At 43.3% G+C, this 15,370-nt stretch overlaps 1 protein-coding gene and 1 long non-coding RNA gene across 3 annotated transcripts in view; one reads left to right on the top strand and one right to left on the bottom strand.

Annotated features, from left to right (window-relative positions):
• LOXHD1 (lipoxygenase homology PLAT domains 1) overlaps positions 1-15,370 on the top strand; it is a 114,532-nt gene that overhangs the window by 19,439 nt on the left and 79,723 nt on the right. For both annotated transcript variants that reach the window (XM_048051463.2, XM_048051465.2), the window contains exons 6-12: positions 333-583; positions 1,332-1,467; positions 3,977-4,137; positions 5,079-5,165; positions 8,706-8,841; positions 10,817-10,971; positions 13,898-14,058. In XM_048051463.2, the coding sequence (XP_047907420.2) occupies positions 333-583; positions 1,332-1,467; positions 3,977-4,137; positions 5,079-5,165; positions 8,706-8,841; positions 10,817-10,971; positions 13,898-14,058 (1,087 nt within the window). The remainder of the gene's footprint in view (positions 1-332; positions 584-1,331; positions 1,468-3,976; positions 4,138-5,078; positions 5,166-8,705; positions 8,842-10,816; positions 10,972-13,897; positions 14,059-15,370) is intronic.
• Positions 10,965-13,903, bottom strand: LOC136788917 (uncharacterized). Its single transcript, XR_010827483.1, has 3 exons — positions 13,770-13,903; positions 11,449-11,564; positions 10,965-11,359 (listed from the first exon to the last, which is right to left on the bottom strand). It is a non-coding gene; the product is annotated as an uncharacterized lncRNA (long non-coding RNA).

Here is a 15,370-nt window from a genome sequence, read left to right as displayed (position 1 = left end):
AAATCAAGCAACTTAACCGCCAATTCATTTTTTTTTCCTTTTTTTTCACCTAATTGTCACCATATGGTGATTTAAAAAAAAAAAAAAGTATTTTTCCATTGGGCCATGTGACAGGGAGTTTGTCAGCACAAACTTGTTTCTCTCAGACTCTCTGAAGGTAGCCATGCATTTCTCAGAGGTATGTGTGGAACAAAAACAAGTGAAGCATTGCATTGCAAGTTGAAAGTTAAAAAGACCAGTGGGAAATCAGTACAGCCCAATGTAAATCCAATAAAAAAAATCTTACATTCAGCTTTTCTTTTTCTTCCTAACTGAATTCCTGATTCCTTCAGGTATTGTGTACAACGTTGCTGTAGTGACAGGAGATATCAGAGGAGCTGGCACAAACTCCAAGATCCACGTAATCCTCCATGGCTCCAAAGGCTTAAAGAACAGTGGGAAGATTTTCTTGGAAGGAGGTGAATTTGAGCGTGCCAGGACAGATCTCTTTAATGTGGAGATAGCAGCTCTTCTCAGCCCTCTCAGCAGGGTCACCATTGGGCATGATAATTGTGGCGTCAGTTCTGGCTGGTACTGTGAGAAGGTGAGACTAAGATGTCTGTAGGCAGCTCTCAGGCTGTTTCCTATTCATTCATAACCTGACCCCAACAACCAAACAAGTTCATTAAAAAAAAAAAAAAAAGTCTGCCTTTATTTGGATGACAATATCCGCAGTTTAGCAAGTCAATATTATACATAATGCATGGCAGTAGCTGATTGCCTCAAAGGCACATTAGATGTGTAAATCAATCACCTACTAATTGGACTGATTGTCTCTTTGCAGTCATGAAGACAGAGATTATTTTTTGCTCAGCACCAAAAGCACCTTCAGATGTTTGCCCAATAGGCCAGGCAAAAATGCAGTCTTGGATTGTGCTGAGCATTTCAAAGTTATCATCTAAATTCAGACTTTTCTGAAGCTTTTAGATGCCGCTTTGGAGCCCAGAAAAAAAAAGTGGCTGGTCACAGCTGTTACTGGGAGGTAGTGGAGCATGATGGGACGTGGGGATATGTACAACATCAGCTGTTTTGCCTCTTCTTGCATGACTCATTTTGGTGTAATTCTGGAGAGGTGTGAATAACAAGACAGAAAGGTCTTAGACATATTTCAGATTGGGAATTGTGCAACCAGTATAGTTAATGTTGGCCAGAAAGGCCAATAAAGCCTGGCTTTGAAAGCAGGACCAAGATCCCCAGCTCTGTCTGCATCAGTTACTTAAGATGTCAGTACCAGGGTCCTGTGGGCTGCCAGAGATTGAATATAAACTCACCTTTCCAGTCTCTTTCCCTAGGTGGTGGTTTACTGTCCATTCACTGGTATTGAGCAAACCTTCCCGTGTGGGAAATGGCTGGACGAAGATGAAGGAGATGGCCTCATAGAGAGGGAACTCTATGAAATGGTCTCCCTGCGCCAGAGAAGACTGAAAAGTAGGTACAAGTGCCCAGTATCTCCTGTGACCTCCCCCCCCACCCCTCACCAAGTGACAACACGTTGCGTGCCACCCATTTACCATGACACGGGTAGACTTATGATAAAGTAGATGTATAAATGAACGGGGTCCTGTGAGACTTTTGGCTTCGAACATCCTGTCTGGGCACTTAAAAAACAAACAACAAAAAATAAAAATGAAACTTTAAAAATGTTCTGAAGAACAGCACTCATTTCCTTACAAAAAGGAATTGGACCTGGCAGCCTTCCTAGGGTCACTGGGCTGGGGCTGCCGCAGCCTCCACCTCACCTTTGCAGACAAGCCAGGCTACGTGTTGTACCACTACAGAAGCAAAGCATGGCTGCTCCGGACGAAACAAAACCTAAAAGGACAAAACTGGAGGAAAACAGGAAGCAAAACACAAACTGGGAATCATGCAACCAATCTAATTCATGGTGGTTTGTGCTTCCTGCTGAAATCAACATTTTACTCTTGGTTATTGAAGAAAAAAAACATCTCTTAGCCCTGTCCAGCTGCCAAATGTGACATGTGTGCAGGGTATTTGAAACCTTTTCTCTAGCAGGGGGCAGGCACACGTGTTTGTGTGGAGGTGCAGCGCCGGTGCAGGGCAATGCTCTACCCGCACCGCTCCGGCACCCGGCTGCACTGAAGGGGTTTGTGCCAAACACTGGGTCACTGCTCTCTCGCCTGCGTCGGTGTGCATGTGTGAGCAGAACATTTTAATTAGGATAATAGACACAGTTTAATCCGGATGCTTCGGGTGGGCTCCTGCTTAAGCAGCAGTTCATTTAAATAAGCTGTATCTAAATGTTAGTCGGTGTTACAACCACATTGCGCCTCTGCTTCGGTCCATTTAACTAAAGCATCTGTAACCTTTAACCCGCTATTATCAGCTCTGATTGTTATTGACAGGCTAATTCCCCTGCTGCCGCAGTGCAGGAGATAGACAGAGAGCATTAGCCCTGAGAAATCCGTGACCTTTAGCTGGCAGATTATAGAAGCGTAAGACTCGGCGTTAGACAAGACCTATTATGTCATCTCGCCTATCTCCCTGTGCATGCAGGACTGTCCCTTTCTGCAAGTTGATCAAAGCTTGGTTCATCCTCGCTTTGGGTATCCATGGTGAAATCAGTCCCTGCACAGCGTCTGCAGGCTGCTCCCCCAACGGACTGGAGCTCGGCGTGTAGCTCGTGTTTACCCCCAGTCTCTTTTTTGCTTCCTTATCTTGAATGTTATCGGGAAACAGTTGTGTCAGGTCTAGCTCTCCCTGGTGCTCGTACCCTGGGGGAATATTTGCTTTGGCTTTGAGAATTCCCGAACTGCCTGGATGTGAAGGGGCGTGCAGATAAGGGATGGGGGAAGGTGTCCACAAGCCCCAGGAGACAAATGATGGGTGCCTGGGGGACACCCGGTCCCTGCAGACCTGTCTCACACCAACTTCTCCCTGTGTGGTTTCTCCCTGACAAACCTCTACCAGCATTTAATCCCTGTACAAGCCCCCCTTACCCCTCCCTGCACACATCACTTCTCCTTTCCCTCAGCAAAAGGTCAGAGGGGCCAAACCCTGCAGACAAGAGTGGTCTCTGGTGTCCCCGTTGCCCTTGTTCTTTTCCCCGGGGAGGCCAGGCTGCTGCATCACGTGCTGTGCGCTGACTTGGCTCTGCTTCATTGCTGCTCAGATAAAGCTCGCTGCTGATTTTCGGAGGAGAGTCTTCATGAGCGTTTTGAATATTATTAAAATAGAGGTGAAACTTTTTTTAAAAGAAAACTTGCTTTTACCCTTTTTTTTTTTTTTGGTAGCTGTCATCTTTTTGCAATCAAACGCCGAGGAGATCAGTAAAAGTCTAATTTATATGCACGTCATCGTACTTTTACATTCCATTCTGGGCTCTGAAGGTCAATCTGTGCTCATGCGGGCTGGGTCACACTGAAAGGGTTAGCAACTCTTTCATTAGGATTTGTTAATAATTCAGCTGATGTATGAGTCAGGAAAGAAACCTGTTCCTTCTCCTGTAGGTGCTGCAGATATGAAATACAGTATTACCAATAAAGAATGTGGATGAGGGGCTCTTCAGAAGAAATAATATCAATTTCTCATATGTGCAGCCATCCTCTGATGAAAACCAATGTAAAGTCACTGGAGGTAATGGTGTTGGAAGCTAGAGTTGTAGGTGCTGGAGAAGTACACCAAAGCTACAAAGATGGAGCACATCCTTGGGTCCTTACCTTATTAGTAATTTACGACACAGAAGAATATGGCTCACCTGCAAAAAGATGATTTATGTGTTTTCACATTTTATTTTAAATGGAAACACAGAATTATAATTCTAGGCAATTTCATTTCTGTATGCCAAGTGGCAGCTGATTATGTTTGTGCAGAAAAGGATAAAATGTCCTGATTTGCTTTGCTACCATCCAGCCCTCTCTACCACCCAGAGAAAAGAAAGAAAGAATTCTGTTTTATTTGTTTGTTTGTTTGCTTTCAGAAAGTCCCTGGTCTCTGTGGATCTGGACAAGTGACATTAAAAATGCAGGGACAGACGCCACCATCTTTTTCCAGATTTATGGAGACAAGGGGAAGTCAGACGAGATGAAACTGGACAACAATTCAGACAATTTTGAAACTGGACAGACTGACAAATTCATGGTGTGAATCTCATGCTAGTAATAAATTTGACTTAGCATTGTTTTCCAGGGCATTAGAGTCAGCTCTGTAGAGAAAACCAACATCATGAGACCTTTACCTCTATATATCGTTCTGAAGTGGACATGAAGTCATTCAGTTTGCTGGTGATGCAAATGATTTCCTCACCTGTGGATGTGGCCTGTCTTTTCCAAGCAGGGCTTAGGCTGGTGTTCCACATTGCTCAGGTGGTGATGACTTCAAGTTATGGTGGTACTTAATTGCCACATCTTCTCTGTGGCTCCTGAAGGAAATAGTCATTACCTTCAACCCCACTCACATCCATTTAGACCATGTCTTTTTAAATGAGAATTAGCTATTTACAGGAGAATTTATAGAAGTGTTTCCTCTCCTTTGTGATCTGGTCTTCAGCCTCCATGAATGTTATGGGCTGAACTTAAATGGCACGTTGAGTCTGGATGCTGGTGAGGGTCTTCTTGTATTCTCATCTGCTTTTTTTTTAGGAAAAAATATGTTCCCAAATTTAACTGGGGGCTGGTCAGGGAAACCTTGAGAAACAAGGGATTTTAATTCGTGGCTGTAGCAAAAATATTTACCCTTTTTGCATCAGCAGCCACAGCTTGCCTTCTGGAGGAAACAAGGCTCTGCTTTGCAGGCCCTGCTTGAGAGCAGGCTTTAGCTCTTTTTAGCTCTTAATGGTTTTAAGCAGCTTTCATGATCAAGAGTGTCTGAATTCAGTCTCTGTGTTCTCCCCTCCTGAAAAGAGAGGCCACGAGTTGTCTCTGTGGGGTAAGGTTCATTACTTTTAAAGAACATTAGTATTTTAGTCTAGTTTTCAACTTCTCTCTCATTTGTCTCTTAAAAAGTGTTCAGTGGTGTCCTTGGTGTGGATGTTTTGCTAACTTACAAAAATGTATAAAGCTCTTTTGTTTCCCCCTCTATAGATTGAGCTCCCTGATCTGGGCACATTTTATAAGCTTCGGATATGGCACGAGAAAAGAAATCCTTTTGCTGGCTGGCATCTGAATAAGGTGAGAGGACAGCAAGGAAGGATACACCTGACAAAGCACATTGGTCACAGAGGTGTGTCATGTCAATCCTGGGTCGCTGTTTTCCTCAGCTGGCAGCTGAGTTTGATGTGCAGTGGTCAAAGGTGAATCCATTTACAGACTGAGGGGTGGAAGTGGAAATCGTGCATGAAAACAAGATGTAAAGGAGAGCACAGTGAAGCCTGGGCAAGAATATGCAGGGAGATGGATTCAGTGCATGATTCTGGGAGGAAATTCCTTCCCATCCCTCTCATTTCAGCTCAGCTTTGTATGGGAAATGAGAGCAATGTGAAGGGGCAGCTCCAAACAGCCCAGATCAATGGTGAAAAGTGCATTCCCCCCTTCTTTCCAGCGTCAGGCCACTGTAGTCCCCCCTCAACGCCGCCAGAAAGATTTCCCCTTGCTTCTCAGAAATCTTGCTAGTTTGAGATTGCTACTGTAAAGAGTGGCAAACCGGTCCTTTTATGGCCTATTTAGGCTGGTCATAGAGACAGACTGACTTATGGGAGGCTCCTACTATACAGTAGACCTGAAGTGATGACAGCCCTGTTGCCGGAGGTGGACCTGTGCAGACTGGAGGAGCCCATGGAGGCTGTGCAGCAGAGAGCAGCACTGTGCTGTCTGGGGGATAAACACGGTGATCTGCTTGATCTCCAGACACATTTTCTTTGTTCCACCAGCAACGATCTACCACACTGTCAGCCCTCACCTAGGTCTGCAGAGCAGCAAGTTCATCTCTGAGCTTCACCCATACTCCTTCAGTAGTGCTTTGAAGACTTTCTCTGCACTTAAGAAAACATACGCTTTGCTCTTCAGCCATAAATAACTGTGATGATAAATCACAATTTACCACTTAGAGATTTGTCTTGCATGCCTCTGACATGCTTTGACAGATTCTACTCTCTTGCATTGTCAGGGAGCTGTGAAAGCATACACAGCCAAACGCCGCTCCAGTGGGAAGAGTACTCTGGTGTCCTCCACACGGTGGGAGAAGGTGTCTGGCTGTGGTCTTTATTAAAAAGAAAGTGCTGGTCAGACATCAGGCCAGTGCAATTTTGTTGAACAGTTTGTCTGCAGATGGTAAGCAAGAATGCTTAGACTTGCCATAGCTTGACCTTTCCCTACGTATGTCTTCTTCTCCCGCACAGAAATTGTGTTCAGGGAAGAAAAGAAGGATCTCATAATGTTGATTAATTTTGGTTGATAGTCAGCTGAATATGAGCCAGCAGTGTGCCCAGGTGGCCAAGAAGGCCAACAGCATCCTGGTCTGTATAAGAAGCAGTGTGGCCAGCAGGTCTAGGGAAGTGATTGTGCCCCTGTACTCGGCTCTGGTGAGGCCGCATCTTGAGTACTGTGTTCAGTTTTGGGCCCCTCACTACAGGAAGGACATCGAGGTGCTCGAGCGAGTCCAGAGAAGGGCGACCAAGCTGGTGAGGGGTCTGGAGAACAAGTCTTACGAGGAGCGGCTGAGGGAGCTGGGCTTGTTCAGCCTGGAGAAGAGGAGGCTCAGGGGCGACCTTATCGCTCTCTACAGTTACCTTAAAGGAGGCTGTAGAGAGGTGGGGGTTGGTCTATTCTCCCACGTGCATGGTGACAGGACGAGAGGGAATGGGCGAAAGTTGCGACAGGGGAGTTTTAGGTTGGATGTTAGGAAGTACTTCTTTACCGAAAGGGTTATTAAGCTTTGGAACGGGCTGCCCAGGGAGGTGGTGGAGTCACCATCCCTGGAGGTCTTTAAAAGACGTTTAGGTGTAGAGCTTAGCGATATGGTTTAGTGGAGTACTTAGTGTTAGGTCGGAGGTTGGACTCGATGATCTTGAGGTCTCTTCCAACCTAGAAATCTGTGATACTGTAATGTATTTAGGATTCACTTTGGGCCAAACTGCCTGACCAAATACGGTGATGATGCCAGAACTCAATTTGCCTGTGGACAGCAAGTCTGACACTTTCTGGATGCATCAGGCTGACGGCACATAAATCCCACTGCTCGTGTATACATTATAGCATCCCAGAACTTCCAGCTGAAAACTTAACAATGGTTCCTTAACAGGTTCCAGTCCTCTCACATTTCATGCTGGGCTTACTCTACTTTCGGGCAAGCATACATTTTCTACTACAAGAAGAACCGTACTATTCAGTCCAAATATCCATCTAGCCCAATGCCTTCTCTCCTATGTCACATAAGTGCATGATTAGAGAACAGTAAGAAAAGGGAAAGCATTTATGATATATTCCCCTAATATTCTCCCATCTTTTGACTTTTCCCAGTTGGAGACTTGCTTCCTGAGCAGATCTACTAAATACAAAGAGTTTAGCAGGTTTCTCTTCCATTTATTTGCTCAAGTTTCTGTCTCCCCTTGAACATTTAAACTTTTAGCAACCATAATGGCTTTCAGCAAGGACTTCACATGTTGGTGATGTCCTTCTGTCTGCTTTGAACTTTGCTCTACTAGCATCATTTGATGTCTGCTATTTCTTGTAGCAAAGAGAGAATTAACCCCCTCTGCCTTCTCTATTCCACCTGTGATTTTGGAGACCTTTATCATACCCTCCCTTTAGGTGCTCTTCCAGCCATCAGCAGACTCCTACTTTATTTGCTTCTTATTCATTTGGAAGACACTCCACAACTTTGACCACCCTTGTTGTCATTTTCTCTGTGTTTCCTATAAATGCTATGCACTGATTTTGTGCTGAGGGGACCAGAAGTGCAAATACTGTCCAAGATTTGCTTTGTATTGGATTTATACAGTAGCACAGCAACAGTTTCTGTTTCATTGTTTGCCTTTTTTTCCCTGATAATCCCTAATATTTATTATTATTATTATTATTTATTTTTTAATCTCTAATCAGGACTGAGCTAGTATTTCCATTCTGCAGTTTGACTTAATGGTTGAAAACTAGAACCAAGGTCCTCAATTTGTTAGTGCTAGAGAAACAGGGCTACAGTGTTGCAGAGAAGCCAGAAAACTGCATTTTACATAAAATTTCTTTATTATTTTTGCCCTTTACTTTGGGTAGGGTAAATGTTAGGACCCAGGTTGTCAGTGGCAAATGTGTAGGTCATCAAGGCTTACCCAAAGGGTAGAAGATTACTTCCTACAAAACCCGTTCTCCTTGGTGATTAACAAAGCCATCACAATAACCAAGCTTTAAAAATAAACGCATTAGCAAGCACACCCTGCCTGCTCTGCCTCTCTCCATCTCCATTTGAGGAAACAGATTACCTGTGTTTTGTCTGGGCACGAGGTGGCATATGACAAGTAATTACTCAGGGCCACAGTATCCATCAAAACTTTCACAGGGCGATGGAGTGATGGGGGAAAAGAGGAACAAAGAGGCTTCAGCTATGACAGCCCGTGCTCGTTTCGGAAGGCGCCCGGGTGCGCTGTGACAGTCTCGTTATTAATGTGTGTTATTTCTCTGCTGCGACCTGCTCTTGCTTCCCAGGCACAGCCCTGTCAGGAGCTGGTTGCTTTTTGTCTCTAAGCCTCTGAACTCACGCGGTGTTTTGGTTTAATGAAGGTAACTCTGCTGAAAACGCTGACAAAAGAAAAATACTCATTCAACTGCGGCCGCTGGCTAGATATAAATGAAGACGACAATGAGATCGTGCGGGAGCTCCCTGCAGAGGGGACTCTGGTGACTGAAGTCATGCCAGGTGAGAGCCATGGGCTCTGTGCAGGGGCTCACTTGAGGCCTGAAAAGGAAAAAAAAAACCTCTTTGTCTAAGGGATGCACGGACAGAGCGGTGCCATTCAATTAGCTCCTCTTTCTGGCACTTTCTCTCTGCAGTATTTTCTGTGTGCATCATTAGCTGCATGAGGCATCAGAAATCCCAGGCTCTGACTCTGAGCAGATTTCTCTCTGCTGGGAGGTGGGAGAGATCTGGCCATAGCATCGCTGTTCCCAGAGCTGTATTTTTTTCTATTTCATATTTTCTCCAGTCTTCCTTAAAACAGGAAAGGCTAGGTTTGAAGTGAAGTTCATGGATTGCATGCTTAGCTGAAAACCTATCTAAAATTTAACAATCATTTTTGCACTTTACAGTTTTATTTAATTATATGCACATTTATGCAGCTAAATGTATAAATGTATAGACAGTTGCAGAGAACAGTCATGCAAGAGCATTAGCTATCTTTCAGTATGCATGAGCAATCAGAAATATTTATTGGGTAAATTATGCTCAAACTGGAAGTTTAATTAAGGCAAGCCACAGAACTTTGTGTTGGCTTCCTGAAGTGGTCACTTCTATCTTGACCTCGGGTCACAAGAATTAAATGCACATGGAGGGAGAATTTTGGAGAGCAGAAGAGCTCAGGATGGCCGCTGGGTTTTCTTTCATTTCTGCTGAAGCAGCCAGTGGGGCTCCACACTCTACAGACCACAAGTCCCCTCTTTCCTGAAATTTCCAACAAACTCAGTGATCTGCATGCAGCTGAACTGTTCCTCAGAAGAGGAAGAGTAATGGTAATTACAGAGGTTATTAAAATGTAAATAAATTTGTTTTTGAAATGTATTTTTAATCAGCTGTGGAGAGGGCTGCTTGAACTCAAATGCAGACTCTCTCCTGTAAGAAGCAATTGTGCTGAGAGGAGGCAAGATGTGACACCCGCACGTGGGGATTTGGGAGGCAGGGCTGGAGCATTGCTTCTTGTTCTGCCTGGAAAAATGATAGAAACTCCCTGAAATCATCCAAGACATGGGTTCTTCTGTGCTGCCTCCTTGCTTGTTGAAGGAGCTCATTCCATCAGCAAGTCCCTATCTAAAGGACAGGCTCTCACTCAGCATTAAGGAAAAAGCGTGGGGTTTGAGTATACAGAGGTCAGACCCGGGGAGATATCGTGATCCTGTCTGCCATGGAGAAGGGATCACACCTCCCTCTGCTGAGCTGCTCACAGGGCTGTCTGCACCCCTCCGAAATTCAGTGATCCTGGGCTTCTGGTCTCCCTTCCACGAATGTTGGTCTGTGGGCTGGTCCTTCATGGCGACATTTCTTCTGGAAGTCCCTCCCACAACAGAACAGGAGGTCACAGCTGAGGTTGGGGTGGGGGGAGGAAGGTGGTGACCCAAAATCCCACCAGAAAATCCTGAAGAAATATTTCAGAGGTGACAAGGAGACAAGGCACGATCCAGCCTCCTGCACTGCAGGGAGTCCCAGGGAGATGGGACCAGCTGGACTTGTTGCCCCCACCATGTAGCCAGCGTACCATTTAACTCTTTTTGACTCTTTTTCTCTGCCTGCCATGCCCATGGATGCCAAAACCAAGGCTTTTCCCTGAACAACTTGTTACAAGGCCCAACAGGGAGGGGAGGCAGGAGACCTGGGGTGAGGCCCCAAGAAAGCCGTGCACTCCAGTTTGTGAAGTTTACACAAAGGGGAAGGCACTTCCATATGCTTCTTTGGAGGGGTTTTATGGGTTTTCTTAACATTTCAGGCCTTCTTTTTTTATTTATTTCTTTTTTTTTTCTTTTCCTAGTGATAACATGGAAGTATGAAAGTCAACACACATACAGGATTATCAATTGGAAGTGTGAACGCTTAAAATTAATTGCAAGTTTGTGGAAAATGCTGTAAATTTAAATGGCAATTAACTGTGTTGCTGAAATTGCTTTATTAATTTATGCTTCCACAGTGATAAAATACCGAGTGACAGTTTGCACAGGGATGGTAAGCGGCAGCGGCACAGATGCCAATGTCTTCGTCTGCCTCATCGGTGAGCAGGGAGACACGGGAGAACGGGTTCTCTACAAATGCATCAACAACGTCAATAAATTCGAGAAAGGCAATGTAAGTTCACGCAGCAGCTCCTTAAGATGGGCTTGAAAGTGCCAAACAAAGCTGGTGATGGTTTGTAGATGTTTGTTTTTTCTGAAGATGTGCATTTGCAAACCTGGCTGATTTCCCTGCTGGTTTGGCCTAGGAAAGTAGGGAGAAGGAAATCATAGCTGCAGGGTATCATACTGGTTGCTTTGGGAAGGGGGATTAGATTAGGGACAGTATACCCTTGCTTGACAATTGTATTGTCATACACAAGCGTCCTGATTTGCTTCCCAGCTAAGTAGTGGCTGTTGAAGTTGTGTCTTCAGTCTGGAGAAGGCTTCCAGGAAAGCTGTCCATCTTCCAAGAACAAGGGGATGCCTTTCCCCCTCCATCTGTGATTGCACAAATTTGGCTTCTGGGGCAAAGGAAGGAAAAAAAAAATTTTTTAATGTGAACATCAGAACCAAAAGCTTAATGTGTTTTTTATATTTCCCCCAGTCTCACCTCAACAGTGCATCAGTTTCCATGTCAAATATTCAGTCTCTTGGTCAACGTGTTTTGTATGGTCGGGTCCTGAAAGAGGGGGCAAATGGCCTGAAACGAAGGCTGAGCCCATCCTACTGAAAGACAGAGATAATGAAGATGTCAATCTGTAGCTAAAGCGCCTGCTGCATTAACAAGCAAATAATGTGCAGATCTGATCTAAGGGGTCAACCTACTTAATATATATTCAATTACGAGGTACACATTGGATCTCTAGGGTCTGACTTAAACTGATAAAATGTAATCAGTACCCCCTGGAGGAGGAGAGTTTGAGAATCTGATCACAGAACTCTGCAGATTTCCCATCTTCTGTGTCATTATTTGGTTGAAGATTTGGAAAGGAAAGAAAATGAAGATGAAAGGAGGTCATATTTTCAAATTTGACCATTGAATTTAGGCTTCTGAAATATATATTAATGCTTTGCATTTACCTTTGGGTGTTCAGAAATTCCAATACTTCACTGAGATCACTGATTTTTTTTGACTTTAAAATAACTTTTATTATTTTTTTCTTGTGCTTTTAAGACTTGTCTGTGGAAACGCATGATATTTACATAGTGGTAAATTTCATTCTGCTTCTACATGATATAAATGTTTGCAGACATAGGCACTGCAAACATTGTATTTTTGCCTATGTATTTGCATAATAAGATTATTTATTTTTTAAAAGTAGGTCCAAACTATAAAAGAGAGTCATTTTGTCATTTGGGGAAGTCTTAATGAGTCATGAGTCATATTGGTTTGAAGACTGTTTCAATGGAGTCCAAAAAAAAAAGATACTTGGTCACAGAAGACCGAAGTTATTTTGAACACAGACTATTATTATTATTATTATTATTACTGTATTATTTAATCCCAACAAAATGAGCTATAGCTTCATGAAGTAAAAAAGAAAAAAAAAAAAACAGGAAAATAGGAAGAATAATTTTGGAAATCAGTTCATGTGATTAATAGTATCCAGATGATATAAACCAAACTGGAATCTGTTAATGAATAACTGGTCTTTTGGCATGAGGAGCTGAAAGCTTGTGAGTGAATTGAAAGCTGTTTATGGATTGATCCTGACAAACATGGAGCTCATATGTTCAAGAGACTGAACAACTATATCTACACTGATTAACTCAGATACGCCATTATAAAGAAATGTGACTAAGTCAGTGCAGTCTTTAATCTACAACCACTTAAACCAATAGCACCTTGATTACCAATTTAACTTGAAAAGTTTGCTTGCAGATGCAAACTAACAGCCTGTATAGATGGTAAAATTTAAAGATGTCTTTAAATTAGGTGTTTGCCTTGCTTCAGTTCCATCCATTTACTTACTCATTAATTTATATCAGCCGTTAATAAGTAAGATGAACATCAGACCTAATGAATCAGACTTCATTGACTTAGTCTGACTCAGTGAGGTCTTGATAACTTAAATCCCCAAGTAGCAGCTTTGAGTTTATAAGTAACAGTTGTTTGTGAATAGAAGCACATCATTAAGTTTTGAAACAGTGATAGTATGTTTAGTTGTCTGTATTTTAGAGGTCAGTTTTGAGTCCTGAATGATGGAAGAAACTATGATTTTATTTATAATTATTATTCTTCTCCAATTGAACACCATTATCAGGCCACCATGCTTTCCAGGAGCTAAGTGGGTATTTGCTACTGTCATATGTGCTTCACAGGCTTTTGGGAGATGATAAAGAATGAGCAAATTGCCACATTTGTTTAGCTTTCTCTTACCTAAGACAGCATCTCAGCCAGAGGGTAGCCACTGCAGTGGTGCCTGGTTGTTGGTTTGTATGGGTATTTAAGGGTATTTAGCTCCTGGGCTAGGTTCACACCAGCTTCTGAATACAACATAGACATCAGGCTCCTGAGCACCTGGAAATACCCCTGTGCATGCACATCTGACACCTGCATGCGAGGAAGTGTTGGGAGACCAGATTGTGCTCAGTAGTCCATGTCAGCTCATTTTAATGTGTGGTGGTGTCCTCAAACTGTACCTCCAAATACCTCTGAGGATTTGGTCTAGAGTGACCTGCCCAGGTTCTCCCAGAAAGCTAATATCCAAACGGGGGTTTGAGTGTGGATTTCCTGCCTCTCTGAGTAAACTTCTTAATAATCAAATTAGTTTTCTTTTTTTTTTTTTTTTTTTTCTTTGCAGTTGTGGAGGGCAAGCAATGATGTGGAAGATTTAAAATGCTGACAGATCGTATATTTGTAAATCTAATATTATACTTCTAGCACAAATATTCAAGCTTTCATTCTTTGGTAAATTAGTTTGTACTTACCCCTTCATCTCGTGAAGAATTATCTTACAGCATGCTGATGATGTTGGTTTGATTGCAGTAATAAATTTGGGTTGTTTGTTTTTGAGGAGAAATACTGCTTTACCTTTTTGTCTTTCTCCTTCTCAAAGGCTGATGAATTCTTCGTTGAAGCAGTAACGCTGAAGCAGGTGAGGAGGGTGAGGATAGGGCATGATGGCAAAGGAGGAAGCAGTGGCTGGTACCTTGCCAAAGTGATAGTGAGGGAAGAAGGACAGCCAGAAAGCGAGGCAGTGGAATTCCCCTGCTACAGGTACTGGAAACAATGCTTGTGCTTGCAAATCATGCCTCCAGCTATGCATTTGCCAACCTTTAAAGAGCCTAGCTATTGTTCCAAGACTGGAATTTTCTGAGCACAGCTTAATCCTTTTTATTTATGCATTCATTTATTTTTGCTAAGCCTGAAAGCAAAGAGTGTGGATTGGGAGGTTTAAGATACTGTTAACTCCCCTTACCAAATGAACAGCAATCTGAATTGTGAACTTTTCAGCAATTAGTTCAGTAATATAGAGAATTTCCAAAAGGTAAAACACAACCTTCCAGTCCCACATAGAGTGTCACTGCAATTGCCTGTTGCAGAAACACACTCTGCAATCTGCTGCAGTTTGCTAGTTTTATTGCATGTGAGGGACAACGTTTTGCTCCCTTGCATGCACATCCCATCTTTCCAGGAGCAATGGGATGCTATTTTTGTGTTGAGAGAATGTAAAATTGTTATGCTGCCATCTTGAGAGCTCCTTGCATGAAGGGAAATGCATATTATGCAGACAGAGATAGTTGTAGAGCAATGGGTTGTAACTTAGCCCTTCGGGAGTTATAAATGTATTCTTCTCTTTCCCAGACAATCAAGTGGCCAAAAGAAATGTGCGATAGAGAGGCTGCCCATGGGGAGCCAGATGCAACATCCATTCTGGCATTACCTGGGGTCCTCCACACCCTAGCACAAACGAGAGATAACTAGGTGAAAACATAAGAGACAGCCATTTGGTGTAGTTCAGTGTCCTGTGCAGTCCCACTTGCCCTTGAAGAATGTCCTCCCTATAGGATGGAAGTCCACTGAGTTCCACTTAACAGCATCAAGTAGCTGTTGCAAAAAGTCTTCTCCGGGGGAACAAGTGGAATTGTAAAATGCAAACACAATTATTCTTAAATTGCAAACAGGGGTAAACCCGCTAAGCTGGCTACTTGTCCCTTGTCACCATAAATCAGGCAGAACACCACTATAATCAGGGGAGTCAGCCTAATATAAAACAGGAGCCGGTCCCAGCCCCTCTGAATTGCTAAGCCACATCACATCAGAGAGCACATTCACTGGGGAGACAGCACTGAGCAGCAGATGCAATGTCATCTTGGTTGTGAAAAGCAAGCCAGCCTTTCCCTTTTCAAAGAACAAACCATGACGTTATGTCATTGCTGCCTTTTGATACATATTTAACAACCATATGTTTTACTGAGTTAAGCAACCCAGCTAGACAGGTTTTTACTTGGACATGAAATGTCCACGTGAAGAGCTGTTTTGCTCAGATCCTTCAGAGATATTTCCATGTCTAAATGCACTGTGCAAC

The sequence above is a fragment of the Anser cygnoides genome, chromosome Z, assembly GCF_040182565.1.
Source record: "Anser cygnoides isolate HZ-2024a breed goose chromosome Z, Taihu_goose_T2T_genome, whole genome shotgun sequence".
Lineage (NCBI taxonomy): Eukaryota > Metazoa > Chordata > Aves > Anseriformes > Anatidae > Anser > Anser cygnoides.
The sequence above is the reverse complement of the archived record's forward strand: the minus strand, read 5'-3'. Positions and strand labels throughout refer to the sequence as shown.